Source organism: Trachemys scripta, chromosome 8, assembly GCF_013100865.1.
Source record: "Trachemys scripta elegans isolate TJP31775 chromosome 8, CAS_Tse_1.0, whole genome shotgun sequence".
NCBI lineage: Eukaryota > Metazoa > Chordata > Testudines > Emydidae > Trachemys > Trachemys scripta.
The window spans coordinates 11,778,759-11,792,528 of NC_048305.1; the positions used below are offsets into that span (position 1 = coordinate 11,778,759).

Genomic DNA, 13,770 nt, shown 5'->3' on the forward strand with positions numbered 1-13,770 from the left:
TCAGAGGGTGGGGAGTGGTTGGATGGGGCGTGGGAGTCCCAGGGGTCTGTCTGGGGGTGGGGGTGTGGATAAGGGTTGGGGCAGTCAGGGGACAAGAGGCAGGGAGGCTTAGATAGGGGGTGGAGTCCTGGGGGGCAGTTAGGGGCAGGGGTCCCAGGAGGGGGCAGTCAGGGGACAAGGAACGGGGGGTTGGGGGTTCGGGGGGGGGGGCGGGAAGTGGGAGGGGCAGGGGCGGGGCTAGGGCGGGGCTCCTCCCGTCCTCTTTTTTGCTTGCTGAAATATGGTAACCCTATACATCTATCTCTGAGTTGTGAAGAATATGTATTAAGGTTATAACAACCAAGAAGAATGCACTTTTATGTAGAAATGCATGATTAAATCTAGGCTTCCTGACTAGTGATTTAAATCAAATCCACCCTGGTTTGGTACAAAGCAGTGATGAGTGCTTAAACACAATGGCATACTTGTGCGGCAGCCATAGGAGTAAACCTCATGACTGCCATATTTTTTCCTAGATTATTGATAGTCCTGGACAGCTGGTACTGTGTAGGGCATTTATTAAGAGCAGGTGTCACTCTCCAACTACCTTAACATACTGCAAAGAAAGCACACAGTAAGTATGATTCAAAAGTTTCACTACAAAAAGTTAAATATAACGTACAGCACTTACATCTGATACAGCATTGCAGAGCTCACATTTTATAAAATTGCTCCAGGAGCAATGATACCAGGATCCAAATGATGCTAACTCCTATTTTGATCCTACTGGATAAAGGGAAGAACTCCATGCAGGAATAACATATTTTAATCCTCCCTAGTTGCTGCAGGATTGGTGGTAGAGAGATTTAAATTTCCCACACAGTTTTGAAACAATGAGAAAAAAGAAAAATCCCTCCTAAGTACAAAAAAGTGAACATAAAAACCAAGGGCATAACATCACACATGTATCACTCACAGATACCTATTTTGAACACTCAGTTTTTTACTTCTCTTCTGCATCTGTCAATGGGAAATAATATACCATCTTTCTCCCATCAGTTTTACCTTGAAACTGTGAGGAAACTATGCTACACTGATGTCAAATTCTCAACTTATGTCAATGCAATAAAATCAGTGCATTAATTAGTACAGTTTTTTCACAGATACATTGCAACACATTCAATACACATGAAATAAATTGGTTCTTCTGCAAATATAGTATCAGAAACTGATATTTGGGAAACATTTCATATTTGAACTACCTCTAAGTTTAAGTTAAAGAAAAAAGTTTGAAGTTTAAGAAAAAAGATCCTCTAACAGTAATTTGGAAGTACTGGTGATGAAAACATTCAGATATCAAAAAAAAAAAAGGAAGAGTTCTGAAGCGTAGTTACTTCAGTGAAATCATGGGAAAGAGTTTTCTAGCAGCCAAAAGTTTCTGTTCACTAAGTCATTTTGAGTGACTTTAATTTCTGTTACAATTACCTATATTGATATGGAAATACCAAATAAATAGAACTGATCAATCCCTTACCTTCTTGGTTTGTAGCTGAATTTAGCAGAGGTTGGGGTAGATTGCTGTTAGGCGGTCCTACTGGGGTTGCCGATGGCCTCACTAAAGGTGGACCTCCAGCCGGAGGCGGTCCTAGAGGAGGTCTAGCAGGAGGGAATGCTGAAGCTAAAGGCCGATTCACTGGTGGAGGAACAGAGCCTGTAGAGATAATTCATTTTCAAGAGCTTTAAACTGACTGAAGAGTCACAGATGGTTACTTACATACAGGTAAATCTGAATATTAATCTTATTTATTCAGTGGAAAGAGCAGCACAAGTTATAGAAACCCAAAAGAAGCACATGAAGTTTAACAGCTCTTAGCCAGTTTTTCTTCTCATCTTTAAGTACTGGGACTTCTGTAGCTCCATGATCTATGTCACTACCTGTTTTGACGATTAATAAGGCACATTAACCACAAGAGTTGCCTTTGAAAATGCCAGCCTATGTCAATACTATGCATCTGATGATCCTATAAATTCACACTTTTTTTTTTTTTAAACAAATTTCCCTTGACAGGATGTTCATCTGCCACCTATATGATTTGATGCTAAGTTGTCATTGTTAGAAATGCGTATTTTCTAGATTTTTTAATTACTTGTCAAAAAAGATTTTACACCGAGAATACTGCAGTAATGAGACACAGCAATGAGACACAGCCCAAGTATACTTCTGCAATGCAAGGGATTTTTGTTTTGAAACTAAATACTCTAGGTCAAGGATACTACACAAAGATTTATTAGCATCTATATATTGAAAAGCTCACATCAAGTGTTAATCTTCCTAGGTTAGAGAAATGTACAAAAGTTCTAAGACCACACCATTTTTCTGTAACTTTCTCCCCACCTCAGCCAATGGAAGATTTTCCCCTTCCTGGACATTCATGGATAATTTAAAGATAATTACTTATTTAATTGCCATCCCGACCTTAATTTCTTACTTTATGCTTAAGAGTTGTCCTAGGAGCACCTTTTTCTATTTCAGAGGGTGGTAGGTCTATTCGTCTCTAAAAGCACCAAGTGCACTGTCAGGCATTAACTAAATTTGAAATAGTTAATATCTTCTCCAAGGATCAATCACCAACTTTTGTCAGTACATCAGGTCTTCACCAGGATGGGCAGCATGTGGCCACACATTAAAATATTAGAAGTATTTCTATAGTACACTGATTATTTAGCCATAAGGTAAGTTGTCAGACCAAACTACACAAACTTAACTGATCATTTAAAAAATTATCTGCTTGATTACTTATGAAACAACATTCAATATTCCAGTTGTATCTGTAGTGGTGACATCAAACAAAAGTAGATTTTTATCACAGTTACTTCCATTTTGTTCCTTTACCTTAGACTTTGCCAACACAGATAGCTTCGGGCAAGGTACATTACCAACATTAGCAGAAACCTTTGCTCCCACTAAATACAAGAAGCGTCTAGCCAATAAGCTAAGTTATGCAATCTAATTTTAAAGACAATACATGTCACTAATTCTACAAATAACTACAACCGATTTAGTTCAGGAAAATTTTTTATTGCATTGCTATGAGAGTTCTGCTATTACAGTCCTTCATTTTTATTCTGTAGACCATTCTGAAAAACCAGTCTCACAAGGTCTGCCTTTTCTCCCAACAATCTACTTCTTAATTTCCCTCCACGTGTGGACTACAAAGGGTATCTTCATGGACATTAATGGCTCGCAGAACACAGTTTGAAAGCCACTGTGCAATTAGTTTCCTTTTAATGTGCATGATTAACATTTAAACTCATGTTGACTGATGTGTCAAAGTCACCCACAAAGAAAATATTTACTTTAGCATTCCAGTTGCTTTGATTTGCAATAAATTTTATAGCAGGATAGCACACTACTCCCATTAACAGAAACTTGTGCTCAGTAGAAGAATAATTAGAAAAGGAACTGCTGGATGTGAATTGGATAGTAGAAACCTGATGATAAAACTGTAGTGAACTGAAACTGTACAAGTGGTTTGCATCTGTATTGTGTTTCCAAAATAGTTAAAGTCAGCAGTTAGTGTTATGCAAATTTTGTCACCTGCATATCATAGGGCACAAAAAAAAAAAAAGAGCTGATATGTCTAATAATTTGCTGCTCTATCACTTTTATAGCCCATTTCACACTTCTCTTCTCAGAAACTTTCTAGAGACAAACAACTTGGGATGGAGTGAAAACTAGAAATTTAGAATAAGGAAGCTTTCTATCAAGAAGTATACTAAGCTTTCCATTTAACAATAATATGCATATCACTTTATTCATGTTTTCTTACTTCCCATAAAATGTTGAGGGCTACTATTCCAGATACTTGACTTGCTTTAGTGAACGATGCTAAAGAAACTATTATAGCTTGTTACAAATTCATTCATTCAAGAAAATATGACCACAAAATGTTAAATGTTTACCACTAATAGAAGCCAGTGATGAGGTCGGAGACTGGCTGGTGCATATTACCAGGGAAGAGAGAAGCATTAGTGAGATTTTATTTGCTAATGTATGTTTTGATATCTGTGCTGTGCTCAATGAAGTCTGTGTGCCTGGTTGTGTTTTCCCGAACAAATCATCCTTGTCTAGAGTGAACTGAACTGTAGCATCACTGCTTTCTCCCAGCTTCTCCTTTCAAACACACACACATACCAGCTTCTGTATTTCAGAATGACTGTCGTATGACTCAACAAACTATGCTCAAGGAGTTCAAGTTGCAACTTTCCAACAAAGGCCATGCTGAGAACTGCCAGCATTAAATGATTAACAGGAATCCTAAAAAAACTTCAACTTGCACACACACCCCTACTGACAGAAAATCGCAAGAGCCCAAGATTTGATCCAAGTGTGCAAATGTTCAAACAGGCATCATTCAGAAGAGCACGAAAAGGCATATAGGTACCATGTATGCTTACCCAACCTCTGTACTGTATACCTGTATCCCGACACACAAATATATATTTTTGCCAATCCTCCGTTCTCTATATTTCTAGTCCTTCTCTTCCTTTTTTAAAAGGCAGGTAGCTACCACAAAGAGGTGTTAAGTGGTGGGGAGAAATGAACCCCTAGGTTCAGAGCTGTGAGAAAGAACCCCTAGAAAGCATTAAGACATGCAAACCTTTGACCTAAATAAGCAGTATTAAACAAATTTAAACAAGACAATGAGTGAGAAAGGCCAATTCCCAGCAAATGCCTGTTGCAGGATTCTCCAAAACACAAAATTAAGAGCCTGCTCCCTACGTGGAACTTTCTTTGAAGTGAATGGAAGTTCTCCAAGTAGTTCTAAACTGCATTTCATCAGAGCATCTAGCTCAACAATGCAGTTCCACTACTATTAGGAGTCACTGCAGAATCAGATCTTTATTTATTTTTAACCACAACAGCTAAAGTGAGAATCAACTTTTGCAACTAGATGTATAATTCAGTCCAAACATATGCCACTGTACAAGAGTCCTTATGTTTATCTTTCTTACCTGGTTTCATGTAGCTGTTTTGAAGTGGAGGACCTCCAGGGGAAACAGTATACTGATAGCTTGTTGCAGGATTTGTACTCCCTGATGATGATAATGGCTGGGTTGATAATGTTCCTGCTACATGAGCAAAATGGTTTGTTTGAGACCCAGTTGGCTGACTCATAGGAGTCTGACCATACTGCCAGTTTGAAAGTGCTGGGGGATAAGCTCCAGGAACGAAGCTACTAGAAGATGATGGTATAGCAGCAGAGTTTTGTGATGGAGGGAGCATCTGGGAAACAGAACTTGCATGTTGCAAAGGTGCCATAGAAATAGGTCCCACAGGTGGTCTATTAAGAGTCTGCCCAGATCCCTGATTACTTAATGGAGAAACACTCTGAGAACCACCGAAATTATATTGTCCAGAAGATGGATGTACAGGAACCTTTGTTGGTATTTGAGGCGAGTATAATCCTGGAACTGTAGAGCTGAATCCTTGGCCATCTAACATTTGTGATGAATGCATCAGTGAGTTTTGCACAGGACCTACAAGAAAAAAACCTTCAAAGAGTCAATGTTGTACCCAAGAAGAAATTTCCAGCTTCCCAATAACATATCACTTATTTACAGCCCCTGGGAATTTACCACTAGACCCTTAGTAATGAAGTGCTTTTTAGTAACAAGCCAGGAATACGGAGAGCAGTATAAGACACATGAACTTAATAATTAATTGCTCTTAATACACTAGATCTTTGTTTAATTATTTTTCTGACAACCTAGTAGAACCCTGATATTCTCTAAAAGTTTCAGGTTTGAACATGGGCCATCATCCGTGGCTGATGTTTTCACCTGAACATCCAGAAGCTAGACGTTCAATAAAAGCAAATCAAACATAACTGTGATGCTCACACATGCAACTGGCTGGTAAACCAGAATGAGGCAATTAAATGTAGATGGCAGACAGGGAAAATATGCTTGGAGTTTGAAACAATTTAGAAATATTCCTTTTAACATGATGATTGACCCTACTGGGGAACATACAAGTTAGTGGACATATCAGCATAGTTCTTAAGGTAAGAAACCATGACTGATATTTCCCACAAGCTTGAGAATGAAAACGTCTAGTGGTCAGTTTTAGTAAGAGGAAAAACTCATCCCCATATTATTCATGTAGCATTTACTTTGGAAAATGCAAGTTCTGGAAGCCAATTAATAGAAGTTATTTTCTATTGCCCATTTAAAGCCAAGTGACAATCAGCTAAGCCAAATGTATTTCAGGGGAAAAATCATATATTGGTATGATCATACTCACATGGCAGTGGGCGTTTGTGTTGATTCCCCAAGTAACTGTTGTGCACACATGAAGGGTGGCAAACAGAGTATACATGCTGAAGTGACCAAGAGTGAAAATGCTTTTTAAAAGCTGCTCTTCACACCAATTAGCAGCTACATTTTCCTTAATACTTTTTTAAAGCATCTCTGTCAGGATCATGGCACAGAGGTCAATTCTGCCATCAAAATCTCAGAAATTTTGCCCAGTGAAATAAAAAAAAAGGTAGCCTATGCATTTAATCTGCTTTTTAGATTTTTCCTGGCTGGTATAGCTGAACTAAACTGAATTCATTTGGAGAAAATATTTAGAAGCAAGCAGTTTATGAAACCATTAGCCATTTTGAGAATGATTTACATTCTTAGGACATCATTCATTTTCCATATTTTAAAGATGACAACTAGATACAATAAGGGAAAATAGTACTACATTATTTATTTTCACAATGTTGGGACTATAGCTGGTGGGGAATTTTTTTTTAACAAAATGGGCAGGTGGCAGACAGCTGATAAATGTTTGATTTTTGTGAAATGAAATCTTCGGAGTTTGCTTTCCACAGGAAATTTCAAGTTTTCATTCCGAATCGGAACAATTGTTTTTCAAGATTTCAGAACTGAAGATCACAGTTGTAAGTTGTACACACCATATGTTATCTACTAGACACACATCCCCACCCTGAAGGGAGGCGGTATATATCGCCAAGTGACATGTTTTTGGGTGATCTAAATACGCTGCCTATTGTATCCCAGTTGACATTACAACTATTTTTCTGTCACAAATTCTCTCTTGAACTGTTTTTGGCTATTCATAGTCAAGCTGTGTCTTTCTGAATGACTTCCCATTCCACTACCTCAAGTTTATAAAAATGTTATGTGATTTTTGCATGCCCATTTAAGTGACTATAAAAAATACCTTTGCTTTAAATGCTTAGGTTTTTAAGCAAGCAGTCCTTGATGTGCATACACAGTAGCAACCTTAAAGTTAACATAGTATTTTAACTGTTATACTGTATTAAAAATAAGGAAACAGTCATATTGGTTATCTCTGAGGTTTGCAAAAAAGGTGTTTCAAGCTGTTTAGGTCAAATTGTATTAACTGGAATCTCACCGTTTCAGTCTTCAAGACAGATCTTAAGAAGGGAATATATCGATTATTTTGCTCAATGCATCCTCACTTCTGTCTCTGAGGGAGAACCTCTAACTTCTGTCCCTTCATTATACATAGATAACTAAAATATCCTCAGTTCTCCCATGACTTCAGTGATAAGATCAACATTTACAATACATAATATATAGAGAACAGGTGCATGAGAATCACTCCTGGATCACTGAACACCTGCTTTTCAAACAAAAATACAGTATTCAGATTCCCTGATAAGAATCAGATGTCACCAAATCATCTTAATGCTGTTGATACAGTAGCTAGAAACATGACAGTGAACTGTTTTTGTTTAATGTACTACTGTATTTTAAGAGAAAGTTATAATTAAGATAACACCTTGAAAAAAGAAATCTGTTGAGAAGTTTGTTGGGGGGGGGGTGGGAAGGAGATGAAGATTAGGTTAAAAATCTATGAAAAGGAAAGTATAGTGTCAGAAGAATACAACTCAATATTACTTTTGCCAGTCCAATTTTCAATGTAAGCCTCAAGATGATATTTTTGACTGTTATCTACAAACAAACGTAAAGACATTTTATCTCTGGAGACCGTTTGAACAATACTTGTGCACTGAAAAAAAGTAAATGCCAGTGTGTTATTTTAAGTTAACCAATCAAAGTAGAGAGTTGCTTACAAAGAGATACAGATTTAATGTACATAGTTGGATTGTGCTTCGTACAGTCTTGTTTTGTCATTGAATTGACTGGCTCCAAATATATTGATATATTGTAAATATAGCAAATGTAAGGTTTTATGAATATTAAAAATGTAAATAGTTGTATAGTAACTTTACTTGCAAGCACAAAAGAGACTCTCTTATTTGTAAATAATCATTGGACCAAGGAAAGAGTGACTCTACCGACGTGGATTTAGGGCACTCATCTGGGAGATGGGAGACCCAAATTGCAGTCCCTGCTCCAATCACTATTTATAAAAGTGGAACATCATCAAGAAGAAAGACTGAGAAAGCACTACACACCAGAATATCCCCGTGGCTAGGGTACTGTTCTGCAATGTAGTGGACTCTGGTTCAAAATCCTTCTCCTCAGCAGGCAGACAGAGGGGGGAATTCAACCCAGGTCTCCCACATACCAGTTGAGTACCCCAATCACTGGGCTAACGCCTATAAAAGAGACAAATTCACCACGTCCTCCAGCCATGTTGTGAATTTACTCCTCCTTTCTTTAGCTTTCATCAAAATGCCTGAAAGTTAAACAAAACATTTCAGGTCAAAATACTTTGTTTTGACTTTTTCAGCTTGCTCAAAACTATTTGATGAACTCGACACAAATTCATGAATACTTTTGATACATCTGAAACTGCACTTTTGGTCAAATATGCTATTTGTCTGAAAAAGTTCACCCACATTCAGTGTAAACCAATGCAGTAAAATCTGCCCAAGTGTGTAGAAAATCTGAAACAAGAGCTTTAAGGGATATGAACCACCCCCATTCATCATAATCAGAGCCCAACAGACTCCATTCTGTAACTGTAGAACATGGCCTGTTTACAAGATGCCTCCGAATTTGCCATTTTGCTGCAGCCAGGTACTTATTTTATTTTTCATCTCTTTGCCCTGATGGGACCTGCCTTTTCCTCTCCAGCTTTCTCCACCAGAAAAACCTGATTGGATTACACTGCTTATGTTCTGCTTATTTCCATGGGAGTCCAGCTTGCAACCAGAAGCACAGACTGATGAGCTACAATGCCTGAAGAGCCAAGAAAAAGAGTTGGGAAGATAAGCCATTAATGCTGGCTAAAAACTTCTCTCTTCCTTGGTGTCAGTGGCTCATCTCTGATAACTCCAGTCCATTCCTACTCCAGGCAATATTAACTAAATCAGTGGTTACAAAAAATTAAAACCAAAGAGCTCTCAGATTATACAATTTATTGAATGGGAGAACACTGTTTTTGCATAAACTGCAAAGTAAAATTACATTATGTGTTTTACTCTAAAGTTACAGGATCCTCCCACTGCAAGTGATAACCGTGGTGCCACATGTACACTACATTACAAAAGGTCACAGACGCTCAGATTATGAATGACTTCTGAATTTAGAAAGTTGAATGCAATCTATAATTGGTGAGATATACTATAAAAAAATCTTTCACTCACTCAACTTCATTTTACAAAATAGGGCTTTTTTTCTAAAAAAAAAAAAAAAAGAAAAAGAAGAAGAAAACAATGTGCATCCTGTAGCAGTCTGAGGACCATACACACATTATTAAAACTTATCTCTCACTATAATGTGAACAGAGAATGACAACTTATTTACCAAATAATGGGCTAAAACAGACTGGTTTTTATAGAAATACTATTCTATTACAGCAAATACAGTCCATTGACTCATTATCTCATGTAGTTCCCCATCTGTGCCATCACCTGTTTCCAGAGAACAAAGCCTCATGACCACCTACTGTATGTGCATTGGGGTTTGTGAGAGTGAGAACTCCATCCCCTCATAGAGATCAGGTTATGTCCTCTCCTGATATTATTGTTAAAAATAACCCATCCCCTTCTTAAAAGTCCAACTTATTTTCCTCTATAACCTTACTGATGGACATAAAGAGAAATGGTATGCGCAAAGCTGTTTGCAATCAGATACTGAAATCTTTAATGTTGCTACCAAACATCTTTTAACTCAAGATCTGGCCACTTTTTATGGCAGGGGTTCTCAAACTGGGGGTCAGGACGCCTCAGGAGGTCATGAGGTTATTATGTGGGTAGTCACGAGCTGTCATCCCCCACCTCAAACCCCGCTTTGCCTCCAGCATTTATAACAGTGTTAAATATATAAAAAAGTGTTTTTAATTTATAAGGGGGGGTCGCACTCAGAGACTTGCTATGTGAAAGGGGTCCCCAGTACGAAAGCTTGAGAATCACTGTTTTATGGCTTGTTGCTAAATCAGAATAAAGCAAAACAGGTTAACAGACATCCCGTGTGTATTCTAGTGATGAAACCAGTAGCCAATTTGAATGTGATTTGCTCAAAATGCCACAAAGAAGGTACTTGGAAAACGTTTTCTCAGTAATGCCCATCCACACACGTACAACCTCACAGACAGGAGCCATTCCTTCCCCATGGGTTTGGTTTTTTTAACTGGTTTGTGTTAGTTTCCCACAGAAACCTGTCACTGGGTGTATCTGTGGGGACACGGCTCGTGCCCTTCCCCACTCACCCAGTTTGGGATGCGTATTCCGATACTGGAGTGATGAGCACAACGTAAGTGATCCAAAATGATGACCCACGTCCTACGTGGCACACACACCCCCACTCAAACCCTGAAACCGAGCACAAGCTGGCGTCCCGTGAGCCCTGGCCCTCTGACTGCCCGCCCAGGGGAGCTGTGCCCGCTCGACCCCACCACGGGGCTAGTGTGGGGGAGCGCAGAGGTCTCAGGGGCAAACTAAATCCCGGGAAAACGCAGGCCTCGCCCACTGGAGACCCCTGTGGCCGACCATCCCCCCAACACGGCTGCCCGATCCCTCAGTGTCCCGGTGGGGCGGCGAGAAGGGAGCTGGGGAGGATCAGGGAGTACCCTCGCCGGGCCCCAGGAGCCCACCACCGCCCGGGGCCTGCTCTCTGGGGGATCCCCGGACAAAGGGCCGGGCACGGAGGCTGCGCTAGGGACCGTGCTCCCCGTAAGGCGCCGCAGGCCCCAGGCTGGGTCTCCGGCCTGCCCTCGCCCGGGGAATCGCACGGATTCTCCTCGCCCTCCCCAGGGAGCGGCCGAGCTTCCCCTCAGCCTCGAGGCAGGGAGCGGCCGGACCCTCGGTCCCGGGCGGCCTGGCCTCACCGTTGCTGTAGCGTTCCCCTCCAGCCCCGTTCTGGCTGCTGTGCCCGGAGGCGGCGGGGGGTCTCCCGGGCTGGGCCATGGCGGGAGCGGACGCAACTCTGCCTGTGTTCGCCCGGCCCCAGCTCCGAGCCTGGGGGGAGGACGGAGGGAGGGAACCGCACACCGGAAGCACCGACGGCTACGCCGCGCAGGCGCACTCCGTACACGTGGCATTTCCGGGCCCAAGCGGTCTGCGACAGTGGGCGTGGCCAGGGCATGGATGGGGCGGAGTCTGGAGTGGGTGGGGTTTCAGAGGGGGCGTTCGCTCCCCTGCTTTGCTGGTGCTGTACTGGATGGACTTGGTCGTTCTTTGGACAGCTGTAGCGTAGCACGATTCCTGTATCCCTCATTACATGGAATAGTCCACGCCGGTATTAGAGTTTGGGTTTATTTTGTCTCCCACTGAGTAGTTAATTATAGCTTTTCATTCCTAAACCAATGTATTTCATGTCATAATAACAATAGCTTACAGTAATATAATGCTACCCGTCCACCCCTGTTTGAGCACCAAGACAGTATCATTTTTTCTTGAAAAATCCTCAAGCACAGTAGCCAGGCAGACGACGTATTGCACAATAGTTTAGGCGAGAAAAAGGGCATCCAGCTGAAACGGGGCTGGGAAAAGGGGTGAAGAGGAAGGAATATTAGGGATGCAGAATGTAATGACTCTAACATGACAGCAGAATTCTCTTGTGCGTGATCCTGTTCAGGTTGACATCAATGGCAAAACTCTCAGTGACATCTTCTCTTCTGCAAAGTGACCCAGGGTTTATAAGAAACACGAGACCACTTCTGTTTTACATGCAAAAAGATTCCACTTAAATTCCCACAACATAAATGCCATAAATTTTGGTGCAGGAATCAGGGGTGCTGGAACAATTTTTATAGTTGGGATGCTCAGAACCATTGAACCAAACTCTATATAATGGAAATCCCTTCAAGCCATCGGGTGCTGCAGCATCCCCCACACCTCTGGTTCCAGCACCTATGGCAGCAATTCTAACTCAGAAGGAAGAACACCACCATCTACCTATTAGAATCCTGGGGTGTAGGGGAGGCAAGATTCTTGAGAAAGTTTGTAAAGCAGAGTCCCGATCCTGCAAGGAGCAGCACACAAGTGGGCTCTAAACAGGAGCAGGGGTCCAACTGCATGGAGCTCCTTGCTGGATTGGGGTTTAGGGCCTGGGCATAACATCCTGACATAAAAGTAAACAATTTAGAATGTTAGCCTGGAGGGGAACAATCTCTGAAATGTAATTAACCCAGTGGGAATAAGCAACAGGAGCAGAGGAATTTAGAAACACTAAATACTAGATTTTCAGCCAAATATTCTTCCTACTAATAATACAAATAGTGAAAAAAGGAAATATGAAATAATACTGACAGTATTGTTATAAAGAGAATATTTAAAAAAATTCCTTAAAATATTACCAGCTCTTTAAAGAACCTTTGAAAGGATTAAATTATGATTGTAGAAATCCGGCATACCAGTTTAAATCCTGATCATGCAAGCACTTACACACATGCTTAACTTTCATTCCCATTTACTGTGGACCTTGGTACCTCATCTTTCACTCCCTTTAGATCAATGCGTCATCTGGGTTGTGAATGTACAAAAAATACAAAAATCTATCTTTCTTAGGGTGATTTCAATCACTCTAGTATCTAAGTACTTCCCAGGACTGTGTTTTCCATCACTTTTGTGCATAGCATGAGGCTGTGATATCTATGTTTAAAATACAAAATTAAGTTAACTGTTAGTGCTTTATTTTACCTCCTACAGCGCTAACGACTTATGCTAAACAATCTGCTCCACCTTGCATTTAGCTGTGACACTTGGAGTACCTTTCGCAGACCTGAAGAAGAACTCTGTGTGGCTCGAAAGCTTGTCTCTCTCAACAACAGAAATTGGTCCAATCAAAGATATTACCTCTCCCACCTTGTCTCTCTAATATCTTGGGACCGTCAAGTGGATACAATTACACTGCATACCTCCAACAATAACATTCAAAATTAGCAATTTAAAATAAAAGTTTACATAGTCAAAGTTCAGAGAAGTACCTCTGGTCCTATTCTTGCAATTGGATTTATTCATGTGGTCCTATGCTTCCTTGCAAGTCCCTGTTAATTTCAATGGGACAGTGATGCAACTATTTATTAATAAAATTTTAAATATTTGAAAAGATAATTAGACAATATTTCATCAATCTTTATTAATAAAGTAAAAATTACAACACCAAATAGAGAAGAATAAAGCAACAACATGTAAAAAGAGATGAACAAAGGACCAAAACAACTGAACAAAAGAATCCCATGTACCTCAGGACTGAATTTGGCTTAATATTTCATACTCATACAGTTTTAAATATAAGATAAACTATTAACTCCTGATATTTTTTAATGATTGAGCTACTTCTATTCCAACCACCTTTTCTAAAAACAGGTGTTCAAATTAATTCAAATGTGTCAAT

General features: G+C 40.2%; 1 protein-coding gene across 2 annotated transcripts in view; it reads right to left on the reverse strand.

Annotated features, from left to right (window-relative positions):
- The window catches only part of SEC24A (SEC24 homolog A, COPII coat complex component), a 51,705-nt gene extending 40,260 nt beyond the window's left edge, over positions 1-11,445 (reverse strand). For both annotated transcript variants that reach the window (XM_034779931.1, XM_034779930.1), the window contains exons 1-3: positions 11,261-11,445; positions 4,996-5,520; positions 1,514-1,690 (exon numbers count right to left, since the gene is read on the reverse strand). In XM_034779931.1, coding sequence (XP_034635822.1) covers positions 1,514-1,690; positions 4,996-5,520; positions 11,261-11,339 — 781 coding nt within the window. In that variant the 5' untranslated portion in view covers positions 11,340-11,445. The remainder of the gene's footprint in view (positions 1-1,513; positions 1,691-4,995; positions 5,521-11,260) is intronic.
- Positions 11,446-13,770: the final 2,325 nt, after the last annotated feature.